Genomic DNA, 27,855 nt, shown 5'->3' with positions numbered 1-27,855 from the left:
GGCGGCCTGTGCGATATGTGGGTGTTCCAACATGAACGTCCTGCTGTGGGTCCAGAGAGCTGAGATGGGACCATAATCCACCTTAAATGATTACCGCAACTCAGAATAAGCTGCATCACTCTGATGCACTCGGGTTAATAATACAACAGGACTCAATATGATCTCATTAAATATTCAACTCATAAACTGGACAGGTCATCAGACTTTACACTTTGATCTCAAAGGAAGTGAATCTTCTTTTTTTTTTTTTTTTTTTTTTTTGAGAGCATCGTGAAAACCGGTCAGCTGTGTTTTAATAACATCACATATCAGACAGTGTTTACACCTTTTTCATTTCCCTGACTGAATTTTTATTTTGAATGCCTGAAAATATCTGCGTGTTCAAAAATACACCAATCTCCTGCCTCCCAATCTGCTGACACACACACAGCCACAAACACGGAGTGCGAGTGGATTTGTAAACACCACAAAATGCAGCAGCACAGGGTAAGAACTTAAGATTTTATTGACATGCTGACATGCAGACCACAGTGGATGCAGACGGGCTGCAGAGCTGCTACTAAACACAACAGTTGCATACATTGACAGTCAGGCTACGCATCACATTTCTCACGTACTCCTGCCGACACGGGAAGGTCAGAGACGGTCTTGCTTGCTTCCCAGGTCCTCGCAGAGAGTGCGCCGAACATGCCAACTGCCTTTAGGACTCGTGCAGAGCAGCACGCTCACAGTTTAGTGCGTTACCTTTCACATGACAGAGGGAACATGGCTCCCCCATGAGCTCACCTACACAGTCTCACACCAGCGTCAGTGACCCTCCCTGCAGAGCTCGGCTTACAGAAGCACACTCGTTTCCTGCTGTGCATCTGAAAGCCTCGTGCTAAGCTGGCAGCCGTGCTTTTCACACCTGCTCCTGCGCATGCACACACCAGCGCAGCAACCACAGCGGGGCCATGAACGCAGTGAATTCTAAACAGCTGTGGTTCAGCTATCTGAAAAAGTGACAGCCTGCAGCTTCCGGGCAGCGCACTTCCTTGCAGCGAAATGTTTGTCTTAGACTGAAAATATGCAAAATTCTGCAGCCGTCGTGCTGCCGTGCAATAAAATCATCACTGCAGTCAATAATGACTCAATCAGACCGCAGGAAACTCAGTGTGGTGTCCTGTGTGGAGCGCTAAAAGCTTTAATCTGGTGTGAAACAGGTCAGTGGAGCTGGGGAAGCTTCACAGCACGAATCTACCGTCCCCAAACAAGAAGTTGAGTAGGGTTCACATCACTGACCTCCAAACACAAGTGCAGCTTCCTGTTTTCGAAGTAGTCAGCGCTCAGGTTGCCGGCACTAGAGATGAGTGAAGTCTGCAGTATCACCTACATGCAGAGAGTCAGCTGATCTCCTTTGTTTCAATGTGCACAGCTTTGGTTTTCACAAACAGATGACATCATCACTTCCTCCCTCACTGAAACCTTCTTCACATTTTTATTCCAAAGCTTTAATCGCTCCAGTACGAGCTGAGCAGGCTTCAACTTTCAGCTTTAACACTCTGCTCATTTCCTGTGTGAGGATAAAATGTGAAGACAGCCTTCATGTGGCGTCACGCTCACCTGCACAGTTTGTTGTGAGACACTCAACGCTTCTACAATTGCCCACACAAACACTACCCCACATCTGATTCTCTGCTCAGACACACACATACACAAACACACAGAGTGAACTTTATAGAAATTATGCACAGCAGCACGTTTCTAAAACAAAAGTGTGATGTCACTCCTGACAATGAGTCCAGAGGGAAAAATAATAAGTGAACCGTGTGTTTCGAGTGAGTGGAGGCTACACAGCAGACGCACACACGCCTGTTTACCTGCACACACAGCTGACGCAGGTGTGTGCTGCTCGCCGGGGTCACGTTTGAGCCTGCAGAGGGTCGCTCTGTGAGATCTGCTTCTAAAATCATCTCTGTGCACAAGCCTGCGAGTAACTGAGCTCCGCCCGCTCTCTTCGGCTGACTGCTGAGGATGAGTCAGCTTTGCCAAACGTGCATGGGGAAAGAGAGGGAGGAGAACACAGAGGAGGGAGCTCTGCAACATTAAGGAGCAGTTACGATGGGAGGTGCCCGCTCTTTGCAGTCAGTAAAACCTCTCAACACCTCCTGCTCACTGGGGATCCATCCAGAGGTCACCGAGAGCCTGCTGGATGTTGGGAGAATCATCCATCTTTGCATGCGTATCATCAGTGAAAGCATTTCTCAGCTGCTGCGCTGCTTCTGATCCTCGTCCAAAAGTTGAAGCTCCGCAGTCCGACTGCACACTGCACGTCTGTTTTGAAAAATCAGCATTTCCTTTAACTGCATATTCGTCCAGAGCAGACACCTGGACGCTGTGTGGAGCAAGGAGGAAGAGGAGTATTCAGACATAGGCGAGTGCAGTAATGCCCGTCTACATGACAGGGTCACATGACAGAATGAGTCAGAGAGACTTTGTCCAGCTGAGGTGTTGTGATCCTAAAGGAAGTTCAGAGTCACTCTGCAGGACCGCCCTCCTGGATGTGGAGAAAGCTGAGGATGAGGTGGTCGGGGGGTGGGTGCGGGTGGCGGGGACGGGTGGGGTCAGATGTGGTCCTCGATGGGGAAAACGAGGCGCGTCCCTCGGCTCAGCAGCTCCTGCTCGCGGGAGTCCAGCTCACGCTCCAGCGCCTCCTCTGATGTGCTGCCGCTCCTTTTCCCATTCGCGCTCCAGCCCGACCCCCCGGCAGTGTCCGCTCCACTGCCAGACGCCCCGTTGGCGGTGATGGCGGTGTCCCCGAAGGTGAAGGTCAAGTCTGCGTCGCCACGGATCAGGTCAGAGTCCGGGTCTCTCAGCTGCTCGTGGTTCTGAAAACAAAGCCAGAGCAGAATATGAAGGGGAAGAACGGGACCACACGAGAACAGATGTGGGACGAATGTGGCAAGAACACGCATGACCACACGAGCACGCTGACATGAGTGCAAGGGCTAACAGAGGACACAGTGGATCTACACGGGGGAGGGGCAGATTTAGGCTGGATTAACCTCCAACTGTCGCCCTGCTTCTCTGAGCTGCCTCTAATCGGAGAGAAATCACACATCTGCCCCTGCTTCTCAGACTTTCCAGGCTGGAGAACTGAAAGTACACGTATGTTTTTATTTGAGTGAATTTTGTTGGTAATTTGTCTTTGTGACAGTTTTCAGGTACTTCAGTGATATGAATTTTCAAAGGTCTGAGACGCACACAGAGCCGTGAAAACAGGATTTCTCTGTGAAACATCAATGAGCTCAGTGATATCGCTGAAACATTTGGGTCAGCTTCCTGTGAGCATCTAAAGCTCCAAATCACACGCTGCATGGCGCTCGAGTCCGGGTCTGAACTGATTGGCGGATCAATATTTGGCCAGGGAGGACGGGATGAGTTAACTCGGGGGTCAGTGCGGGGATTACTCTCACAGAGGGAGAATTACATAACACTTTCTCTGCAACAGCAATCATGGTGAACCAAGCAAAGCTTTATCTTTTTAGTTGTGAAACTAAACCACCTCACTTCCTGTTGACTTCCGCTGTGAACACGAGCAATATGTGAACTACGTATTTGTGAGCCACTTTTGAAATTAAAGTGTTCGTCAGGAGGGTTAGGGTTAGCGGCGCATCCTTTACAGACCGTGAGACATCTGTTGTTCTGAATTACATTTTGAGCCATCGCATTTCATGTGTTTCGTTCCCCTCTGTGTTTTATAAAATTTATAAGCGGAGGAGAAAGCAGACCGGGAGCTTTATTTAATCTCCTGTGCCCACACAGAGTCCTGGATGGGCCTGATTACATGACCCTGGCAGCCAGCCGCTCGCTGGCAAACAGCAGCAACAAACTGGGAGGGGAAGCGTTTCTGTGAGCAGACTCGGGATAGGAGGCACATTCAGAAAAATAAATGAAACGAGAAACAGTCAAATTACAGTTCAGATCTCTGAATGCGAGCCAGCTCTGAGGGCTGAACTCCTCTTTGAGCAGGAATCTCTCAGAAAATGAAAAGAAGAATTTGCCAGAGTCCATCCAAGTGTGACCGCGCCTTCAATGGTTGCTTGTGTGGCTGAAATATCTTTCATTACAGTGCTCATCATTGAGGCGGAGCTGAAAAGACCCTTTGTGCTCGCTGAATGCCAAAAGGCTTTTCCACCGTCCAGTTACTCTGCCGCTGAAGGCCTCGGTTCTTTGTGTGCTGGCTGGCAGGCTCTGAGAGCCTCAGTATTCACAGGAAGCCTTCTTGAGGAGCCGGCTCCCCACTGAGCACAAAGAACGAGAGAAAATGACTCCTAACCACTCACTGTGTCCCAGAACGGCTCGGAAATCACTTCCTGTGGAAAAACATCTCCTAAAGAAGTTTTTCTGTGCTGAAACGCACACACACAACACCACAATCAGCTGATTTTTCTGTAATATCATGCTGTAAATATTTACAGAGTTATAGGTCCTGAATCCAGCAGAGATTTGTTATCTTCAGGGCTGAAAACACTGAATCAGTGTTTAATAAATAAATGTAGTCCAGAAATATTCACAGTGTAAGTTACTGTGTAGTGAATATAACAGTGTGGGGTGGGGGGTATATATGTCTGCTGATCGTTTTTCGGTTTGTCTTTGGGAAATGTGCTGACTCAACTAAAATAAAGGCAGACACTCAAATAAACTGTAAATAAAAAGAAGCGACAGAGATGCTAGAATGGTCCGTGAACAGATGAAAATAATGGTGGCATCGTCATGTACTTTATTATTATTATTATTATTATTTTATAATTATTTATTTGTAGAATTCTTTTAATACACTTAACAAATTAAGGGAGCACTTTTTAATCAGAGTGCAGCATCAAGTCAGTTAAATTCCTGGATATATCAGAGGGGGGTGCAATAGAGGGGCAACAACCCCAAACCAGGAATGGTTTTCAATTTCCCCTCCCCGTCTTTTATGACTGTTTTTCACTAGTCTTGCATTTGGCTAGGGTCAGTGTAACTGCTGGTAGCATGAGGTAACACCTGGACCCTACACAGGCTGCAGAGGTCATTCAACTCCTCCAGCGTGGCACATTAATACGTGCCACTGCCAGCAGGTTTGCTGCGTCTCCCAGCACAGTCTCAAGAACATGGAGGAGAGCTGGACAGGGCCGTAGAAGGCCTTAACCCATCAATAGACCGGTATCTGCTCCTCTGTACACGGAGGAAGAGGGCGAGCACTGGAATAGCTACAAAAAGACCTCCAGCTGGTCACACCACGTCTCTGATGAAACAATCAAACACAAGCTTCATGGGGGTGGCATATGTCAGTCAGGTTCACGGTGCCTTCTAGTGCTCTCACTGCACGGCACCGTGGACCTGACGGACATTTGCCATAGAATGCCAGAACTGGCATGCCCACCACTGAACTTGAGCTTGATCTCGGTTATGAAATCATGTTTTCCTTCAGTTTTTTATGTTAGAAGGCTCTCTGCATCAGCCTCAGAGGTGTTCTTCTACACTTCATACAGACTCACTGCTCACTGTGAGTTTGCTGTGTTAGTGTGCACGTGGACACTCACCTCGTACGCCCGGGGGGTGGTCAGACAGCTCGCCAGCGGCCCGCAGTAGCTGGGTAGGGTGGAGGTGAGAGGTGGGCCACTGTGAGTCAGAATGGGCTTCAGGTAACTGAAGGCTTATTAAGGACAAGCAGCTGACTGAGTCTTAAACACTTTAAATGGTAATGATCCACACACCTGTCAGTCCATCCATCCACCCATGCATCCATCCACCTATTCATCCAACCATTCTGCTTATCAATACTTCTGTCCATATGTTGGAGAAAACTAGGATGTATCAGTGGTTATGGCGACTTTAGCTCATCAATGATATTCTTCATCTCTGAATGAATTCTCTCAGGTATTTATGCTAGTCCACACTGTGAGGCACCTTTACTACACTTAAAGGAGACCTTAAAACTGAAGTAATGGGGCTCCTGAGTTATTGACAGACTCATTTTAACCCTAACAGCGAGTGTTAAGCTCTAACACCTGTGTCAGCTGTGATGACCCTGACTCAGAGTTTTACAGAAAGTCAAAAATAAAAAAATGTATAAACCTGATAGTTTAAGGTTAGGGTCATCTCCAGTGACTAACAGGTTTAAACCAGTTGAACATAAAACTCTTAGGTTTTTGTCACTTTTGTCACACTCTGGGAAAAGGCCGATGTGGACGCTGCAGGGAGGGGCAGGCTGCCCATTTGTCTCATAGACAAAGCCACTGCGGGGGTTAACTGGAAAACACAGTCAGTCACCGGGGAAACCGTCGCTCAGCAGAGGGGAGAAGCAGGGAGGGACCAGGTGCACGAGGAGCTAAACACCTTTATTGCAGCCTGTTAGCAAGCAGGGGAACAGATTTTATGGGCTTGTTAACCGAGGCGATTCTTTGGACACAGGACAGAACCATCCTGGATCAGACCACAGAGCTCTGAAAGGATACTTGTGATCGAACGTGTACCACAGTCTGAAGAGCCATGCGCTCTCCTGCTTGGTTTTACTTTGTCCTTCAGCCTGAGGCCCGTCCTGGACAAACACACACAGATAACACAGCTTTATACTCACGGGAAGAACAGCCTATCAAGATAAAATGCTTCACCTTTTAATTCACTCAGCCAGGCTGAATGAGCGGGCTTTTTTTTAAAAAAAATACAAACAGAATGTGAGTTAAATATCACGAATAATCATACTTATTGGTAATCTCTGCAGAGACAGACTCAGACTCCATGACAACTGACACATGTAAAAATATTTTCTCACATCAGTGAACTAGCAAAAATATAAAATTTTTATTAATCAATCAATTTTTAAAAAAATCTGTGTATACTTGGTGATGTTTCTGGTTCCAAAGGTCTGAGGTTTTACGTCATAGTCACTTATATATGAAAATAATCATTCATAGTTCATTGTGAGCCGTGAATAAACTCATGGGTTTGGAAGGAAATAACTCTCACTGATAACCAATAACTCTAATAACTGCACAGAAGCATGTGTGAGTGGTTCTCACCCCCTGCAGGACCTGGAAGCTGTCTGCAGACGGCTGCAGGTCTTGGTCTGGATCAACATCGACTCTGAAACAGAAAAGGACAAAGAAATAGTTAAGAATCATCACAATGCTGTTTTTCTGTGCGGTTAATAAATGACTAAATTTCTCAAACTGGGTGCTGCGTAATTATCTGTCTATATCTATCCAGCCATCCTTTTGCTGCATATCCAGCTTGGTTCAATGGTAACTTTATTGTCCCCAATGGGAAATTGATTTGTAGTATGTCCATACAATCACAACACATACCCACAAAAATAAGCCCAGCGGTAACAACCTAAATTTTATCATCAAAAAAAGTGCAGCGTGCAATGGCAACAACCTTTATGGTTTAGTGTTAATAACCATGATAATAGCGCTAGGTACAAAAGACAATTTATGTCTCTTTGTCTTTAGGGTTAGGGTGATGTGATAAATGATGTGATGTGATAAAATCACCCTAACCCACTTTATACCAACGACCTGATGGAAGCAGTTGACAATTATTAAAGAGAGGGTGATCTGAACACAACATGACAGAGGTTGCCTTCCTCAACACCTGCCTGTTATAGAAGTCCACAAGCTGGACCTGAGATCTCTCTGAAATCTGACCAGCCACTTTAACCAGGTTACTAAGTCCGGTCTTATTATTCAAAGACATATTACCATACCAAGCAATGATACAGAAGGTTAAAACAGATTCAATAAAACTTTTATAAAAAAAGACTCATCATTTCAGATGAAACATTAAAGCTCTCCCACCAGCTGAGAGACGTCCTCTCTGCAGTAGGCGCTGGGTTGGCCCAGGTCCTCCTGTTCAAACACCTGAAATCACCTGATATTCCCTTTTTAAACATCTCTCCCATCTTTCATATGACGATAAATTAGCTCTGAGGGTTAAAAATGTTTGTGTGGGATGGAAAAACAAGCTGAACCAACACTAACGCTCATATCACTGAGTGAAACAGCGCCCTTTTAATGTAGTGGAATACAGTGCTACACTCTCACTCGGAACCAATTAGCTTCCCCTAAAGAAAATAAATAAATAAAAAGGCTGACCGGCCAATCAAATGACGGTAATGTGTTCTTGACCTCAGGTTTTGACCTGTTTTGCAGTGTAACAGGTGCTTTATAGCTCACGCTGCTTTTTATCACATCACTGATGGTCCACAGATTCCTCTGGGTTTTAGTTCACAATTCCACGACACAGTGACATCACTGGGTAGGTCCTTCAGTGACAGGCTGCTTTCCTGCTGCGCTCAGACTATACTGTGTGTAATATTCCATAAAACACTGTGAAATCACACAGGACCTCTGGTAAATAAGCAGTTACCAGCTACCTCTAATATTTAACTTTTTATTAAAATGAATTAATACTTCTTTTTCTGTTTAGCTGTTATTCATAGCGCCTGTGATCAGAAGTGAAAGCAGGCCAGTCTCTGGGGGATATTTCTATTTCTCTTCCCTGTAATTGACGAAAAACAGAAGTGAAGAGTGCGAGAAAGAGTCTCCTTTGACATAACCACACTTACACAATGCCACTCACTGTCCCAGCACCTGCAGACTCCGCCTACTTCCTGCATTGCTGTGATCATACCTATCATACTGTCATACCTGTAAGGAGCGAGTTTCATATTTACAAATTATCTCTGCTGGGATGCTCACAGACAGCACTGACCTTTGAACTCATCACATCATTACTGCGGGAACGCAGTCAGTCACGCCCCCGACTCTGGGACAAACATCCATTAAACAATCATGAAACTACAGATCCACATCTGCTCTGATCTCAGGCCGAGCGCTGTCACCTCGCAGCAGCACGGTCATCCGTGATGTCAGCCTGCACCCGACACAACTCGGCCTTCACACCCACACAGGCAGATTCAGGGCATTCACAGCGCACGCTGCACTCAGCTACATACACATTAATGTGTAAATCTGATCCCTGAAAATAATCATCATTATCGTTTCAGTGTGGTCTCCATACCATACAGAAGCTTCAGCTGCGATCACAGGGAATATTTCTGCTTTGCCAGCATTTCATTTTAATTTTGACTAAGCAAGCCACTCGCAGCTCTCAGAGGATTATTACAGCCTAGCCTGCCAACTGGTGCTACAGAGAAGTGAAAGCTCCAACTTCCGACTCTGAAAGTTCTTCTTCCAGATGCTGACGTTTCTTCCAGCAGCTGTTTTCACACGCCAGTCAGCGTGTTTTTGATGGTTTCTATTTTGACTTCCACTTCCTCTTCTTTCAGCATCAGTTTCAACATGTTTCGGCATTTTGGTTTGGTTTGGAGCCTGAAGCTCCAGCACAGAGCACGTTTAAATAAGCGTTACCGGGGCTGTCTCTGTGTCACTTGTTCACTCACAGAGCACGTTTGGATGCAGTCACACTTTAAAACCTTTATTTAAACAGGAAACTGGAAACTCCCAGCCTGAGAGACAACGGTGTTAACCGTTGAGTCTGAGCTTTATTACAACATTTCTGTGTCTCAGTTTTAAATGTTTTGCTCAGTTTGTTGTAAAGTATTTCTGGGCTTTTATATTATTCCTCATATTTCTAATGTTGGCGTCTCTCGTCTGCGTGCTAGTGCCTTTGTCTTTGTTCCCTGCCTGCTATGGATTGACTTCCTGCCTCCTGATTCGCTGCTTGTTTCCACCTGTGTCTGATTTTTACAAACCCAGCTGAAGCAGAACTGTAAGACATCACTGCCTATGGAGCTGACAGCTGGCACATCTGGAAAGGCTCCATCAGCGCTCAAAGGTACAAACAGGTGTTAGAGCAACATCTGCTCCATACAAATGCTTTTTTCAGGAAGGCTGCTGTGTTTGACCGGGATGATGCTAAACTGTAGACTGCATCCATTCCAGCAGTACGGCTTCAGAGGAGAAGAGTCCAGCCGCTGGACCGGCCCACCTGCTCTCCAGAGCTTTGACCAGCCAAGAACATCTGGAGCATCATGAAAGCAACAACAGCAGCCAGGACTGCTTAATCCTACATCAGACCAGAACAGCTGCTGCCCTATGTTTTACTCAAAGACTGACTTCATAAACCTGAAAATACAAGCTAAGCCTGAAGTTTCCTCCTAAAGCTAACAGTCTGTGATGTAAAGGCCTCATGTCCGCTCCTTGTGCTCCTGTTTTTCTCTCTGATCCTCAGCTTGTGTTCGCCCAATAACATCTAATTTCGTTTTTTTAAATGCTCATTCTCCTAAAAGCTGAAACCAGCACCCTGACTGTCCCACTGTGGTCACAGATTAGTCATGCCGCTCGGTGATAGGCTGCCTGCTTCCAGACCGTCAGGACCAACACTCCATCAGGTCTCACCGTGCTGCTGTTAATGATCTGCACAGAGGGAGGAACACCGTCTGAGGCTTGTTTTTAACCCCACCACCAAGAGGCAAAACATAAATTTACACACACATCACTGCAGAGAAGGATGCTGAGAGCACAGAGCAGCACGGCCGGTTACTGTCACCATAGCAACAAGTTCACAGGGTGAAAGGGGCAGAATCTGGCAGTGCTCTAAACCTCCAACATAATACTTCATGCTCCGCCCTAAGACACAGCACACATATTAAATACACACACACACAAAAGCCCGTTCAGCTATCTTAGTGAGGACCTTCATTGACATTAATGGTTTTCCTAGCCCCTTACCTAACCCTAACCATTAAAAATGAATGCCAAACCCTAAGCCTTACCCTAAACCTAACCGTAACCTAATTGTAACCCTGACACTAAAACCACATTCTGAGCCTCAAAAGGCCTTCAAACTTGTGAGGACCAGTGAGTGTGTCCTCACAAGTGACTATTGGTTCTCACAAGTATAGTAGAATGCAGATTTCGGTCCTCACAAAGATAGCTAGACAGGAACACACACACACAGTCGTGTTTTCATATCTTTGTGGGGCCATCTAACTGATATTATGCTTTCCATAGCTGCTTACCCTAACCCCACCCATCACAATAAACACCTAACCCTAAACCTAACCATAATCTAACTGTAACCCAGTCACTAAAACCACATTTTGAGTCTCAAAAATGCCTTCAAAATGTCCCCATAAGGGCTGTTGCTCCCCACAAGCATAGTGGCATTCCAACTTTTGGGCCTCATAAAGCTACAGTGGGGCAAAAAAGTATTTAGTCAGCCACCGATTGTGCAAGTTCCCCCACCTAAAATGATGACAGAGGTCAGTAATTTGCACCAGAGGTACACTTCAACTGTGAGAGACAGAATGTGAAAAAAAAAAAAAAAATCCATGAATCCACATGGTAGGATTTGTAAAGAATTTATTCGTAAATCAGGGTGGAAAATAAGTATTTGGTCAATAACAAAAATACAACTCAATACTTTGTAACATAACCTTTGTTGGCAATAACAGAGGTCAAACGTTTACTATAGGTCTTTACCAGGTTTGCACACACAGTAGCTGGTATTTTGGCCCATTCCTCCATGCAGATCTTCTCGAGAGCAGTGATGTTTTGGGGCTGTCGCCGAGCAACACGGACTTTCAACTCCCGCCACAGATTTTCTATGGGGTTGAGGTCTGGAGACTGGCTAGGCCACTCCAGGACTTTCAAATGCTTCTTACGGAGCCACTCCTTTGTTGCCCGGGCAGTGTGTTTTGGATCATTGTCATGTTGGAAGACCCAGCCTCGTTTCATCTTCAAAGTTCTCACTGATGGAAGGAGGTTTTGGCTCAAAATCTCACGATACACGGCCCCATTCATTCTGTCCTTAACACGGATCAGTCGTCCTGTCCCCTTGGCAGAAAAACAGCCCCATAGCATGATGTTTCCACCCCCATGCTTCACAGTAGGTATGGTGTTCTTGGGATGCAACTCAGTATTCTTCTTCCTCCAAACACGACGAGTTGAGTTTATACCAAAAAGTTCTACTTTGGTTTCATCTGACCACATGACATTCTCCCAATCCTCTGCTGTATCATCCATGTGCTCTCTGGCAAACTTCAGACGGGCCTGGACATGCACTGGCTTCAGCAGCGGAACACGTCTGCCACTGCGGGATTTGATTCCCTGCCGTTGTAGTGTGTTACTGATGGTGGCCTTTGTTACTGTGGTCCCAGCTCTCTGCAGGTCATTCACCAGGTCCCCCCGTGTGGTTCTGGGATCTTTGCTCACCGTTCTCATGATCATTTTGACCCCACGGGATGAGATCTTGCGTGGAGCCCCAGATCGAGGGAGATTATCAGTGGTCTTGTATGTCTTCCATTTTCTGATGATTGCTCCCACAGTTGATTTTTTCACACCAAGCTGCTTGCCTATTGTAGATTCACTCTTCCCAGTCTGGTGCAGGTCTACAATACTTTTCCTGGTGTCCTTCGAAAGCTCTTTGGTCTTGGCCATGGCGGAGTTTGGAGTCTGACTGTTTGAGGCTGTGGACAGGTGTCTTTTATACAGATGATGAGTTCAAACAGGTGCCATTCATACAGGTAACGAGTGGGGGACAGAAAAGCTTCTTACAGAAGACGTTACAGGTCTGTGAGAGCCAGAGATTTTCCTTGTTTGAGGTGACCAAATACTTATTTTCCACCCTGATTTACGAATAAATTCTTTACAAATCCTACCATGTGGATTCATGGATTTTTTTTTCACATTCTGTCTCTCACAGTTGGAGTGTACCTCTGGTGCAAATTACTGACCTCTGTCATCATTTTAAGTGGGGGAACTTGCACAATCGGTGGCTGACTAAATACTTTTTTGCCCCACTGTACCTAAACTTTGGTACACACAAATACACACACACAGCACACATGTTACAGTTTTTCTTGATTGCTTTGACCTGCCTAAAGAAACTGGGATCCACTCAGTTTTCAAAATTATCCAAAATGGAGATTTCTTATACTGTAACAGATTTTGGTTTACGTGTATTATCTGTAATATTTGAAGTCAAATTTGACACAGCCTGCGTAGAAAGATAACACACGGCACTGCCGTGAAGGCTGTGTAACGGGCTACTCGCACTGAGTGCTGCATTTTGTATTTTGTTGTCCATTGTGTAATGATTTATTGGATGAGCTCATACACTTGTTCACAAGTTGTTGTTTGAAGGCAAAATTTTCTTTTGCTTCACATTTTAAATGTTTTGGCACAGTTAGAGCCTTTTGCAAATAAAATGTATCACTTTGACCACAAGTGTCTCTGTTCAGGCCTGTGTGTTTGCTGTCATTCAGCATTCAAGAAAAACTGTAAACACACACACGCATCCTGAAGCCGAGCTTCTTCAGAGAAGCAGCAGGAAGTGGAGGGAAAGCAGCAGAGTAGCTCTGGCTCCATCTCCTGGACGCTGCGGTGTCTACTGTGCAGCCCTCTTAAGACCTCTGACAAACAGTCAGTACTTCAACGTGAATATTAATACTTTGATGAATAATTTTTCATGATGCATGCTCAATCATCCAGGTAAGGAAATCCCAGGACGATTCTGTTCATCTGGATGTTTTCAGTGTGAGAAACGTTTCATCATCAACCAGGTGACTTCTTCAGGCCTGCATGACTCTATTGTTCATTCAGTGGGCTAGTTTCTCCCACTAAAAACATCCAGATTAATAATTTCCTCTTTTACACCCACATTCACATGTTTACAAACCACATTAAGGAAGTAGTCGTAGGATGCAGAAGCGGTATAATAATACAATTTAGGTATAATAATAGATAACTTATCTAACTAACAACTAATTACAACTTGCATTAAAAACACAATTTAAAAAGTGTGAATAGAGTCAAATTTGCAAAAATTTAATTACGGAGGTCTCAGTAATGTACATCAGTGCCATGATGTTCACCACTGCATACAAAGACTTGGAAACATCATGGTTCCTTAAACTTGGAAAACCTGATTAAATGTGCAGATATTCTACCTGTGTATAAAATTCACACACAGTCCTAAATTTTAGTTCTCGTCTCTGAAATTTTGCAGATTTATCTTAGAAATAAAATAAACAAAAATACAGAATGAAACACACTGCTAAACAACAAAACTTAGGCATATAGAAAAGAGACACACTTCATCCTCTCTCACACACACACACACACAGTTACAGAGTGTTACAATGGGCTGAGCCACAGTAATCCTATAAAGTGTCTGCAGTGCAGGGAGGAGAAACCAAACAGCCACTCCACAAACACATGGCACAACACAACACTCAGCTGCACATCTGCACCGCAAAGGTCAAAGGCCACTCGCCGAAGACATCAATGTTTTTGGATAGAGGACACAGATGGTCTGAAAGAGGAGTAAAGAGCCCATCTATGTCCACTGTAAACGGTCATCATTGACCAAAAGTGGTGGTCTATGACACCAACTGTCACAGTCCACTCTGAGATTCTTCCCAGGTGTTTCAACCACCACTCACACCTTGCTTCAGGTGACCTCAGCAGGTCATGTCATGTCTTTTCTTTTCTTCGAATATTCTGTTATTATTCACAGGCGAGGACTTAATTGGGTCCAAACACAACGTGAAGGCAGTGCAGCACTTTGATTTTCTAACCTGATATGCAGCCAGGACAGCATGGGTGTGGTTCCACCTCCAAACACCCACACGGTGAAGAAGACGATGAGCAGCGTAGTGGTGAACATCATCTGACGGGCGTACGTAGCTGTGTCGCGTATGGCCAAGGCAAACGCCATCGCCCCACGCAAACCTGCAGAAAGAGATCCTGAAACCACCCAGCCCGACACGACGAGCTAGAACTACAGAGACAGGAGGCACTCCACATACCTGCAAACATCATCATGTGCTGGAAGTTTCCTTTGATCTTGTGTCTTCGACCGAGGTTGAGAAGAAAGGAGAGCGGGTAGATATTCAGAGCTCTTCCGATGAAAATGGCAATCTGACGGCCTGGGTTAAGAAGTTTTAATGCTGGAAAGAAAGGATGTTTGTGGTATATGTGAGGTCACACACAAAAATATCAAAAGGGACAAATCAGACTAGAGTGTACTGAGCTCCATCTACTGCCCTGCCTGGTTTCCTAGTTTTTCACGTACATGTTTCAGATGATCAAATAAACTTTAATACTAGACAAAGATCTGAGATCTGTTCAGTGTCACTGCCACACCTAGGCCTGATCACTGTCAAAGCTGCTGAATCACAAAATAGAGGTTGTCTGACAAAGTGAAGCTAAAAGATGTAAAGAAACAGCTGAGAAACAAAGTCACTGACCTCTATCAGTCTGGAAAGGATTACAGAGGCAGGTAGGTTTACATAACCCTTTTTCCCTTGAAAATTGAAATCATCTTTTAAAAACTGCCCCAGTTGTCTTTCTCTAATATTAACATTAGTTGGATGATCTGAAACACACAAGCGTGACCAATACGTGAAAAAAGAGGAAATGAGGGTGCAGCAGGTAGTTTTCTCAGTGCTGCAGGTACTACTCTGACAATGAGAGAAGCTCAGAAAGGATACGAAGGCTCCAATGATGAAGACGGGGCTGAAAATGTGATTCTGGAAGGTGAATAGAGCCAAGCCCATGTAGGAGAAGATGAAGTTCTCAGCCAGGAAATGAAGAACCTCAAAAAGCTGCAGTTTAAAAATATTCATCATCATTTAGAATCATAAAATATGTGAATGTGGTTACACAGTAAACAGGATGAGCCTCATCATGCCTTTAGGTTAGCAGAACAGATAATGTTGCATTTAATGATGAATTGCTATAATGATCCACTCTTTGCAGTAACTGGAGACCAACTGAGAAATGTTTAGTTAATCTCAGTTCAGCTGCTTATCTGAAGAAACTTTTAATATTACATTTGTAGTGTTAGTGAGACGATTTAACAGTTTATCACTTCTGTGTATGAATTTTATCTTGTCGTCCACTTCAGGGTTATTACTGGTGTGATAAAACTTTATTTAAGTAAAATAACAATAAAAACGGAACTATACTGTCCTCTATCCAAACTAAGTGAGAGAAAATAAAAATATAAAGGATGTGATTCCAGCTTGAGTCAGCTAACACAGACAAACACAGAATAAAAACTGTGTTCAAGTTTAAAGGTTAAAAACAGAAATGTATATTGAACCAGGCCTCCTGGGAGGGATCCAGGGGCGTGTGCGCCGTTTGTTCCCTAAAATGACTCTGTCTGAGAGGCAGTAACCTTCCTGCTGCTCCGTGACACCGCCCCTTTTTCAATGGCAGCGCCATGTACTGATCCAAACTGTGTTCCTGCTAATCTCATCCTGTCCCTCAGACCAACCCCCCCACATGGAACTGAGCAGTCAGGGGGGGAAATTAAGGTCACAGCCGGCTCATCGGACAGGCACCATCTGGCCCAGGCACCAGATGGCTGGGGGGGCATGCGCGGGGGTGGGGTCACATGTTTACATACCTGCTTGGTGCGCTTTGTGGACTCTTCAGAGAGGTTGTTGTAGGTGTAGTGAGCCTGCGTGATGCCACAAAACAGCACGGCCACAACGCCTGCAGGACAACGTACACACACACACACACACAGCCAGCTGAAATACACAATGCCAAATTTCAGCCATCCATCCTCTTCCTCTTATCCCAGAGGGGGGGTACACCTGGCCTAGCCTGAGACAGACAAACACTCACACCTGTGGGCAATTTAGAATCACCAGTTAAAACCCCACTGACGGCATGTGTTGGACTGTGGCAGGAAGCTGGCATAACCGGAGAGAACATGCAGACAGAAAGGCCCCGCCCACATAGTAGTGGGTGTGGAGTCCAACCTAGGACGTTCTTGCTGTGAGGCAACAGTGCTGACCACTGCACCACTGTCCTCCCACCTCAGCCATCAGATTATTTTGAATATCTGAACCCATTCTGACTCCTGACCACATCTGTGTGTGTGTGTGTGGGGGGGGGGGGGGGGTAACACAGAATCTGTGAGGATGCTTTAAGCAGGTGTGTGATCTCTCTGAGGTGCAGTGAACGTAAAGCGTGGATAAAGCACAAATTCTCACTCACACCTGTGCAGGTTGTGTCCCCCACAGCCATCGCAGACAGTCAATGGATGACAGCTGAATATCTGTTGTGTTGATGCAGATTTTTTTTTTTTCTTGGATGGAAATAAATGGAGCAGTTTTGATTCTTGTAAAATGTTCTTCTACATTTTCAGGTGACTTTTCCATTGTTAGCAGTGGATGGTGCTGTTCGGATCTGATTTGACAGTGTGCCTGTAACACATCCTTACAGCTGACTGTTTCCTGTATAAGCGCTCTATGAATAACCTTTTATGATGTATTCTGATGATAAACGTGGGGCGGAACGGAACAGTGTAAATCTGTGAACAGGACGAAGTGCTGCATGTGAAGCGAGTCGCCCGGTGATGGTCAAATGGCAAGGCTGATGTTTGTGACACGTCAGCTCACCTGTGAAGCCGCAGGCCTCGGCGAGGAGGAAGGTGCTCCAGGACATGAGGAAGAAGAGGGCCGTCTCCAGCAGTGGGAAGCAGTGCAGCTTGGTGAACTTGGTGACGTAAGGTTCCGGTCAAAGAGCGTAAACACGGGACTGAGACACCAGTTGGCAAATGTGAACGTAGCCCCACCCCCGCAGTCAGATGATCTGTCCTGTATAGTAAGCTTACAATATTTACTGAAGACACGTACGTCTTTACCTCTACGTCAAAGGTTCTCAGCAGACATCCACCTTTAAAACCCACCCACTCATCCTCACAACCTGCTTCAGGACCTCTCTCTCAGGACCTAAATTTGTGTGATCAGTGTTATTATAGATTACAATTATTACAATACAATTACAATACAGATTATTATACATGACCTCCACTCAGGGAGCTAAAATCTGACTATTAGAAAATAATGTGACCCAGAAAAATCACAGCTGGAAAAGGGACTGTTCAATTGCTCTCACCTGAGCTCACATCTGTTCCAACTGCTGATGTGAGGCCGAAAGTTTACACAGATATTAAACTGCTGATAGATCACAGCTGGATACAGGGACCAGGATCAGTGCTAAGACTGGACGCTCATCTGGGTTCAGCTTTTAAAGGAGTTCACATGTGTTTTTCAGGTTTATGTGAATATATGCTGTACTTGGGTGGAGGGTGGGGGTGAGGGGGGTCGTGTGGTGGGCGCTGACTTCTCTGAAAGGATATGAGAGCGGTGACCACTCCCGTGGCCGCGCCCATCACGAAGGAGCCACTGAAAATGCCAATGAAAACCCCCACAGACTTGAAAAAAGCCGAAGCATCAAACTGGTGCGTATTGGCGCCGGCCGGCTGGTACGCCACAATGGACCTGAAACACAAAAACACGAGTCAAAGGTGATTTGTGCTCTTCCAGCAGGGGGAGCCAGAGCACTGCCTGCAGCCCCCACAGGTGGTCACTAGAAACCACAGCTGGAAACATCTGAGTGCAGCGCTGAGTGCAGTCAGAGGTTTCTTTAAATAAAAACAGTCAGACTGCTGGGCTCACAAACACCTGGAGCAGGGACAGGAGGTGGTCACGTTCACTGATCAGCACGCCAGCAGTGTCCCATTTCCTATTTCTGTGTTAAGAAGCAAATAAGCAGCTGAGAGCTGCGCAGACGTTTACTTCCTGAGCAGTGAGGGTAACGCGTACCCACCTGTTGCCAGAGCCCCGCCTCCCTCAGCTGTTAATGATCACAGCTGAGGATGCAGATGTTATGAAGTCATGACTGTCAGCAGCTGGTCTGTTGTGTCATCTACTCAGTTAATCAGACCTACACGATCTGTCGTCTTTAAAAGCACAGGTCACCGCAGGGGTCAAAGGTCCCTACTGCTGACCACTGTCATCTAAACCAGTAAATGTGGGTAAAGCGAGGCATGAACTCACGAGGACAGCACAATGGCTACGGCGTCGTTCATGACGCTTTCGCCGAAAAGCAGCGCGTACAGATCCCCGTCAGCGTGCAGCTCGTTAAAGATGGCCAGCACCGTCACTGCGGAGACACAAAGAAAACACTGAAAACCTTGCTCGCGTTCACACTCATGCACGCCATCCTCCTTCCCGTGCTCGTGTTCATGCCTGGGTCCGTGGCAGAGATGATGGCGCCAAAGAAAAGGCAGTCAGTGTAGTAAAACTTCCCCGTCAGCTGACCCACTGCCTGCATCAGCTTGACCACGCCGTACATCAGGTTCCTGCGGAGGGAACAGGTATGACACGTCAGTCACGCAGCAGCAAACCGAAGGTGATGTCACACCTGGCTCTTACTCACCCGATGACGAAACAGGAGACGGCGGTGCCCAGGAAGGCGTAGGTGATGATGGAGCCCAGGTTCCTGAAGAAGTGTCTCTGGAAGAAGCAAGAAGAAGAAAGAGAAGAAGATATGTGGTTCTTCCTCACACTCACCCAGCCAGGCAGCCAATCAGAGGCCTCTGCGGCTCGCTGCCGCACGGAGCGCGCTCAGCTCTCTATGCAGGCCAAAGGCAAAGTGCTGAGTCAGGTTTCTAAAGGACGTGAGCCTGTACAGGTCGGCGCTCAGTTCTGTTTGCATCCAACCCTCCTTACTCACACATCAACCAAACAGCAACGCCAGACAAAAATGCTCTTCTTGCTTCCTGTTTCCTGTTTCCTGCTGAATCAGCAGATCCAGCATGAAAAACAATTTCACAAGAAAAGCACAAAATGCTGCTCACGTACTCTTCAGCTGCACAGCACACATAAGCAGCACCACAGTACAGATGAAGGCAGGTGTGTTTACCTGCAGGTTCTTCTGGGTTCATGAAAGATTTTTGGAAAAGTCGGTTAGGTGATCAGGAAAGATGGCCAGGTTCACTCACTTCACTTTCATTGGCTGATATTTCTCATCAGACTTGCCTCCTAGCGACCCACCCTGGAGTGTTATTGGTCAGACTGGAGCGCCTGAGCTGCTGGTGGATGTCTGTGTGGCTCCGCCCATTTATTCTGGCGTAACCTTGATATCGTTCATGAGTGCATTATGTTATCAGGTGAGATGTGACCTTGCTGTGAAAGCATCACCTGCTATGCTTTAAATGTAAACATGGAGACAGGTGAAGCAGTCAGAGCATCGCCGTTCCTCTGCTCACACGCACAGCCCCACCCGTCCACACACAGCAAGTGACTCTTACCTTCTTCAGACTGTAGCCCGCATGGAAAATGATGGGAGGCAGCAAAATGTTGAAGAAGACCTCGGGGTCAAAGGTCACCTGGAAAAGACACAAAGTTTGAAGTTGCCAGGCGGATGTGAGAGATGCCAGCGTACTTCCTTGCCTTCCTCACCTTTCGCAGCATGTCGTTCTGCTCCACGTTGTGTATCTCGCGGGAGTTGATCTCTCCTTTCAGCGTGTACTCAAAGAACTTCCCGCTGACATTCAGCAGCAGTGTGCTGGTGGGTCCCTCCCTCAGCGAGCAGCTTGCTGGCGTCTTGTTGTGATAGCTGTTGGCTGGGATGCCATAACGCAGAATCACGCCAACCAGTAAACCTGAGAGAAACAAACAGAAATACCGAAAGGTTCAATTCAATTCAATTCAATTCAATTTTATTTATATAGCGCCAAATCACAACAAAAGTCGCCTCAAGGCGCTTCATAGATACAGAGAAAAACCCAACAATCATATGACCCCCTATGAGCAAGCACTTTGGCGACAGTGGGAAGGAAAAACTCCCTTTTAACAGGAAGAAACCTCCGGCAGAACCAAGCTCAGGGAGGGGCGGCCATCTGCTGCGACCGGTTGGGGTGAGAGAAGGAAGACAGGATAAAAGACATGCTGTGGAAGAGAGACAGAGGTTAATAACAGATATGATTCAATGCAGAGAGGTCTATTAATACATAGTGAGTGAGAAAGGTGACTGGAAAGGAAAAACTCAATGCATCTTGGGAATCCCCCGGCAGCCTACATCTATTGCAGCATAACTAAGGGAGGATTCAGGGTCACCTGGTCCAGCCCTAACTATATGCTTTAGCAAAAAGGAAAGTTTTAAGCCTAATCTTGAAAGTAGAGATAGTTTCTGTCTCCCGAATCCAAACTGGAAGCTGGTTCCAGAGAAGAGGGGCCTGAAAACTGAAGGCTCTGCCTCCCATTCTACTTTTAAATACTCTAGGAACAACAAGTAGGCCTGCAGAGCGAGAGCGAAGTGCTCTAATAGGGTGATATGGTACTACAAGGTCATTAAGATAAGATGGGGCCTGATTATTTAAGACCTTGTATGTGAGGAGCAGGATTTTGAATTCAATTCTGGATTTAACAGGAAGCCAATGAAGGGAAGCCAAAACAGGAGAAATATGCTCTCTCCTTCTAGTCCCTGTCAGTACTCTTGCTGCAGCATTTTGGATTAGCTGAAGGCTTTTCAGTGAGTTTTTTGGACATCCTAATAATAATGAATTACAGTAGTCCAGCCTGGAAGTAATAAATGCATGAACTAGTTTTTCAGCGTCACTCTGAGACAGGATATTTCTAATTTTAGAGATGTTGCGCAAATGGAAGAAAGCAGTCTTACATATTTGTTTAATATGTGCGTTGAAGGACATGTCCTGGTCAAAAATGACTCCAAGGTTCCTCACAGCGTTACTGGAGGCCAAGGTAATGCCATCCAGAGTATGAATCTGGTTAGATACCATATTTCTAAGATTTTCAGGGCCGAGTACAATAACCTCAGTTTTATCTGAATTAAGAAGCAGAAAGTTAGCGGCCATCCAGGTCTTTATGTCTTTAAGACATTCCTGCAGTTTAACTAATTGGTGTGTGTTATCTGGCTTCATGGACAGATAGAGCTGGGTGTCATCTGCATAGCAGTGAAAATGTATGCTATGTCTTCTAATGATGCTGCCTAAGGGAAGCATGTATAATGTAAACAGAATTGGTCCTAGCACTGAACCCTGTGGAACTCCATAATTGACCTCAGTGTGTGAAGAGGACTCTCCATTTACATGCACAAATTGGAGTCTATTAGATAGATATGATACAAACCACTGCAGTGCAGTACCTGTAATACCTACAGCATGTTCTAATCGCTCTAATAGGATATTATGGTCGACAGTATCGAACGCTGCACTGAGGTCTAGCAGGACAAGCACAGAGATGAGTCCACTGTCAGAGGCCATAAGAAGATCATTTGTAACCTTCACTAAAGCTGTTTCTGTGCTGTGATGAGCTCTGAAACCTGACTGAAACTCTTCAAATAAACCATTCCTCTGCAGATGATCTGTTAGCTGTTTGACAACTACTCTTTCAAGGATTTTTGATATGAAAGGAAGGTTGGAGATTGGCCTATAATTAGCTAAGACTGCTGGGTCTAGAGATGGCTTTTTGAGTAAAGGTTTAACCACAGCCAGCTTGAAGGCCTGTGGTACATAGCCGATTATTAGAGATAGGTTGATCATATTTAAGATCGAAGAATTAATCAATGGCAGGACTTCTTTGAGCAGTTTTGTAGGAATGGGGTCTAAAAGACACGTTGATGGTTTGGAGGAAGTAATTATTGAAGTTAACTCAGAAAGATCAATTGGAGAAAAAGAGTCTAACTTAACATCAATGGTACTAAGAGTAGCTGTAGATAATATTACATCTGTGGGATGATTACTGGTAATTTTTTCTCTAATGATAAAAATTTTATTTGTGAAGAAGTTCATGAAGTCATTACTAGTTAACGTTAAAGGGATGGTTGGCTCAACAGAGCTCTGACTCTTTGTCAGCCTGGCTACAGTGCTGAAGAGAAACCTGGGGTTGTTCTTATTTTCTTCAATCAGTGATGAATAGTAAGATGTTCTGGCTTTGCGGAGGGCTTTCTTATAAAGCAGCAAACTATTTCTCCAGGCTAAATGATGATCCTCTAAATTTGTGACACGCCATTTCCTCTCCAGATTACGAGTCATCTGCTTTAGGGTACGTGTTTGAGAATTATACCACGGAGTCAGGTACTTCTGATTAGAGACCTTAGTTTTCACTGGAGCTACAGTATCCAGAGTCGTACGTAGTGAGGAGGTGAAATTATTAACAAGATAATCGACCTCTGTTGGGGTAGCGTTCAGATAGCTGCTCTGCTCTGTGTTGGTACAGGGCATTGAAGATGATAACAGTGGGTGGATTATATTCTTAAACTTAGTTACAGCGCTTTCAGAAAGACATCTACTTTGATAAAATCTACTCTCCACTGCTGTGTAATCAATTATTGTAAATGTAAATGTTATCAGGAAATGATCAGACAGGAGAGGGTTTTCAGGAAACACTGTTAAATGTTCAGTTTCTATGCCATATGTTAAAACAAGATCTAGAGTGTGATTAAAGTGGTGGGTGGGTTCTTTTACATTTTGAGAGAAGCCAATTGAGTCTAATAACAGACTAAATGCCATGTTGAGGCTGTCATTTTTAGCATCTACATGGATGTTAAAATCACCCACAATAATTATTTTATTTGAGCTCAGAACTAAATTAGATATAAAGTCTGAGAAATCAGACAGAAACTCTGTGTAAGGCCCAGGTGGACGATAGATGATAACAAGTAAGACTGGTTTCTGAGTTTCACAGCTGGGGTGGACAATGTTAAGCATCAGGCTTTCAAATGAATTAAAAGTCTGTCTTGGTCTTTCATTAATTAATAGGCTGGTGTGAAAAATTGCTGCCACACCGCCCCCTCGGCCTGTGCTTCGAGGTTTCTGGTAGTTAGAATGACTCGGGGGTGTTGATTCATTTAAACTAACATAATCATCCTGCTGCAACCAGGTTTCTGTAAGGCAGAGTAAATCAATTTGTTGATCAATTATTAAGTCATGTACTAACAGAGACTTGGAGGAGAGAGACCTAATATTTAATAATCCACATTTCACTGTTTTACTCTTTGGTTCAGATGTGGATACTGTATTGTTCTTTCTTTTTGATTGTTTATGTTTAAGTTGTTTGTTTCTGGTTTTTAGTTTGTTTTTTGTCTTTTTGGAAGCTGACACAGTCTCTATGGAGATGGGTTTTTGGGGGGGTAGCAGGAGGAGAGAAGCTGCAGAGAGGCGTGTAAGACTGCAACTCTGCTTCCTGGTCCCAACTCTGGATAGTCATATTTTGGGGGGTTTAATAAATTTGTCCATATTTCTAGAAATGAGAGCTGCTCCATCCAAAGTGGGATGGATGCCGTCTCTCCTAACAAGACCAGGTTTCCTCCAGAAGGTTTGCCAATTATCTATGAAGCCCACATCGTTTCTGGGACACCACTCAGACAGCCAGCAATTTAAGGAGAACATGCGGCTAAACATGTCACTCCTGGTCTGATTGGGGAGGGGACCAGAGAAAACTACAGAGTCCAACATTGTTTTAGCAAAGTTGCACACCCAGGTTAGTGGGGACCTCGTGTCTCTGTTTCTGGTCTCAGTCACAGACTGCTGGACCTGAGTTTCCATCAGTCTGCTTTCATAGATACTGATTCATGTCCAGGAAGCAAAGGGGCCACTTTAACCTCCTAGGACCTGGCGTCCACATATGTGGACATCACATTTTGGGTTATTTAGACCAAAATACTCAATTTTGCTCCACAAGAGCCTGATATCCACTTATAAGGACATTATATTGCTACTGTTCTATCAAAATTTTAAACGAATATCCTCATATGTGGCTCTGATTTTTCTTCAAAACAAAATTAAGGTAAAAAAAAAAAATCTGGTAATTCTTTGTTTTTACATTCATTGGGCCCCAATATGCCCAAATATCAAAGAGAAGTTAAAAATGCATGCCGTGGAAGAGTTTGGGTCTTAGGAGGTTGAAGAACACACACACACACACACAAACATAAACAGACACACACACACACACAAACACACACACAGTCACACACACACATGCAGACACACAAACACACACATGTAGACACACACTGACAACCACACACACCTGCAGACACAAACACATGCAGACACACACACAAAAACACACAGACGCACGCACACAGACACACACGCACAGGCGCACACAAACGCACACACACACACACACACAGTCACACACACAGACACACAAACACACACATATAGAATTAAACCACTTGCTGTTTCACTTTCTCTGTTCTCTGATTTTCAGCAGGAAGTAAAATCAGGACAAACGTCTGAGGCTGCGTCTCATCGTCAACAGCATGAAGCTGCAGCAGCATTTCTTACACTATCACAGGTTTAACCGGTGGACTCCACAACAACCCTTCAGTTTTATTTATACACTGCAGTGTAAACTGATCTGGGACTGGCTCTGTTTTTCAGATTTATGTACTTATGTTGGAGTGCTGGAGGGTGGAGGAGGTGGAGGACCGTCAGTTCCCATAGATGCTCATGTTAAAGCACTCAGGACTTCTTTAAGCTTCTGTCCAACCATAGGGGATCAGTACCAGCAGACTGGAACACCGACTGTCTCACTGGCTTCAGGGTGGAGGTTCTTTGCCTCGTGGTTCACTTGTTCCTACCACTGTTAATTTTTTACATTGTATTATGTGGTTTGTGTTTTGGGTGTATGTGTTATGTGTGTTATTTATGCAGGTGGCTACAAAGCAAATGCCCCTGGGAGATAATAAAGTTCATCTTGACCTTGATAAACTAGGTAGGTAACCCAAGTTTGTGTTTTAGGGGCGTGGCCTCTTTGACCAGTGTTAGTGTTGAAAATGTTTGACTTTTTATGTTAATCATTAAATAAAGCTGTTTTAATCATTTTATTTATACACTATGCAAATGTGCTCATAAACGAGTTGGCGCTCCGTATTTTAAAGGCTGAGAGCTTCATTCCGCGTTATTGTCTGGATTTGAAATATTGCAGGTGCATTTTGAGTGCAGAGAGATATTTTGCAGCATGCTTACATACACTGATAATGGTTAGAATGAGTCTCTAGGTCAGAAAGTCTGAACAAGATGTCCTGAACCAGACCTTAGAATCAGTAGAAGAATAATGGATAACATTACATAATCAAGGCTACTCAGGGTGTGTTTTTGTGTAAAAGTCTCTCTGACAGGTGGATGGCAACACAGTTAACTGTAGCTGTCTGCTCGGCTTCACCTCAGCTAACCAGAGTCCCTGAACTGCACCTCTGGACCATGTTAATTACATCTTCTGACCAATAACACATCTCCTGTGAGGTTACAGTAAATACAGCGTCAGTTCAGCCCACAATAACTTTAAATCGGGGGCCACCTGCTTCCTCCAGCACGCTTTAAATGGTCTGAGGTTCCTGTGTGAACTTGTTCGCCTAACTGGAAGTTAAACGTTACTCAATTAACTGCAGAGTATGGCTGACAGATATTAGTACATGAGGTCTGCATGTATAAGTAGTAATGAAACATGAAAGTGCCTGTTTCCTGTTTTTGACCCTGTGCAGCACAGACACCACACTTGGAAAATCACCAGAGCCATGTTTGCCTTGGAGCTTTAGGTCCAAACAAATCAAAGTCTGCCTTCTTCGGAGGACATGTGTGGTTAATGAGTGACACGCTGGACGGACAGCCTCCATCACTGGGACCGTGCAGATGTGTCACACCAGCAGGCCTTCTGACTAATCACTGCAGGTGATCAGAGACATTCGCACATTATCTGATGATCTTTGTTCGTGTCATCATTCTCCATGTTTGCTGAGGCAGGACAGCCTCAGCAGAAGAACCAGGCTGGGCTGAGGCTCCGAATCAGCCCACAAACAGACACGCACACACACGCACATACACAGTATTCTACCGCCAGCAGGGTTATAACAGGGTTGTTATAAGTGGTGTGTGTGTGTGTGTGTCTGTGATGAGTGTGATGTGACTGCCGGCTGGTGTCACTTGGACTCTTGAAGCAGCTGCTCGGCTGATCTCCGCTCAGTCAGAGAGGTGCGCGCACAGGAGCGCGCTGACACCGAACCGGCAGCTCGATGTGAAACGCGCACGCGCGTCTGCGGCTCTGCACTGTCTTAAAAATAACGGCTGCGTCTCTTCCTCTGACCGAATCACGCAAAGAGTGTGGTGTCGGCGTGCGCGAGCGTGCCGTTAAGCGTAAAGGCGAGGCTCACCGTAGATCATCGCCAGCCCGGTCTCGTGCAGGAAGCGGACCCGCCGGTGCTTGAAGAGCCAGATGGTGAGGATGGTGAGGGTGAGCAGCAGGATGAAGGTCAGCATGTTAAAGCTGTCCTGCCGGTGGCTCTCCTCCGCCTCCTTCTCCGTGGCCAGCTCCTCCATCGCGAAGTCCTCCGCGCGCATGCCCTGTCCCCACGCACAGCTCAGGAGGATCCATGCGGCCATCATCTCTGCGCCATCAGCTGAGCCTCTGACGAGCGCGGCGAGCACCGAGGAGGTCTGTCAGGAGTCACTGCGCCTGCGCTGTGACGACCGCGCAGCTGAAAGCGGGCTAAGGCAGAGGAGGAGGAAGCTGCTCACATGATGTGTCTGCAGTGGAAGCAGCTGCACCACCCACTCCACCCTCCAGTGTCCAGCGTGAAAATACGAGGATCGACGTTTTCTCCTCCTCTTTAATCCTACCCGCCCCCAACACCGTTTATGAAACAGGTCTAAACACAATAAACATGATAAAACTGTATGCAGTCAAATATCACATTTCCGCTGTTAGTTTAAATTTTCACTCCTTGACGTGAGCTTGGTTCTCACACTGATCATCGAGGTCCACCTCCCCCCACCACCTCTACCCGCAGCCTCAATCAGTCCTTTCCTTACTACCAGTTAGATACATAGCTCGTTATGACTGTGGATTGTGGATATGGAGCTGGACTGCGGCTTTTATGTAATACCATTTTAAACCACCAGATGGTGCAGCGAGTCATTGTAAAGCGACCCGAGGGAACTAAAGGGAGGGGCTAAAGAGAATGGCCGTTTCTCAGCACGCGTACTTGCGTTCTTGCAAAGGAGAGTGGCTAAAAAGTTTGAAATATG

General features: G+C 45.5%; 1 protein-coding gene across 1 annotated transcript; it reads right to left on the bottom strand.

The window, feature by feature from the left end:
* Positions 1 to 487: 487 nt before the first annotated feature.
* Positions 488 to 27,703, bottom strand: slc9a7 (solute carrier family 9 member 7). The gene is made up of 16 exons (XM_084922605.1): positions 26,982 to 27,703; positions 20,261 to 20,463; positions 20,110 to 20,187; positions 19,236 to 19,312; positions 19,046 to 19,158; positions 18,854 to 18,959; positions 18,154 to 18,295; positions 17,411 to 17,516; positions 16,408 to 16,496; positions 15,488 to 15,601; positions 14,804 to 14,915; positions 14,573 to 14,726; positions 7,047 to 7,110; positions 6,483 to 6,565; positions 5,568 to 5,673; positions 488 to 2,867 (listed from the first exon to the last, which is right to left on the bottom strand). Exons 1-16 carry the CDS (start codon positions 27,211 to 27,213, stop codon positions 2,604 to 2,606), a joined length of 2,043 nt encoding a protein of 680 aa, XP_084778731.1. The 5' UTR covers positions 27,214 to 27,703; the 3' UTR covers positions 488 to 2,603.
* Between the last annotated feature and the right edge of the window lie 152 nt (positions 27,704 to 27,855).

Source organism: Perissodus microlepis, chromosome 23, assembly GCF_051167445.1.
Source record: "Perissodus microlepis isolate ML-2025 ecotype Zambia chromosome 23, ASM5116744v1, whole genome shotgun sequence".
Classification (NCBI taxonomy): Eukaryota; Metazoa; Chordata; class Actinopteri; order Cichliformes; family Cichlidae; genus Perissodus; species Perissodus microlepis.
This window is presented reverse-complemented; position numbering and strand designations above follow the sequence as displayed.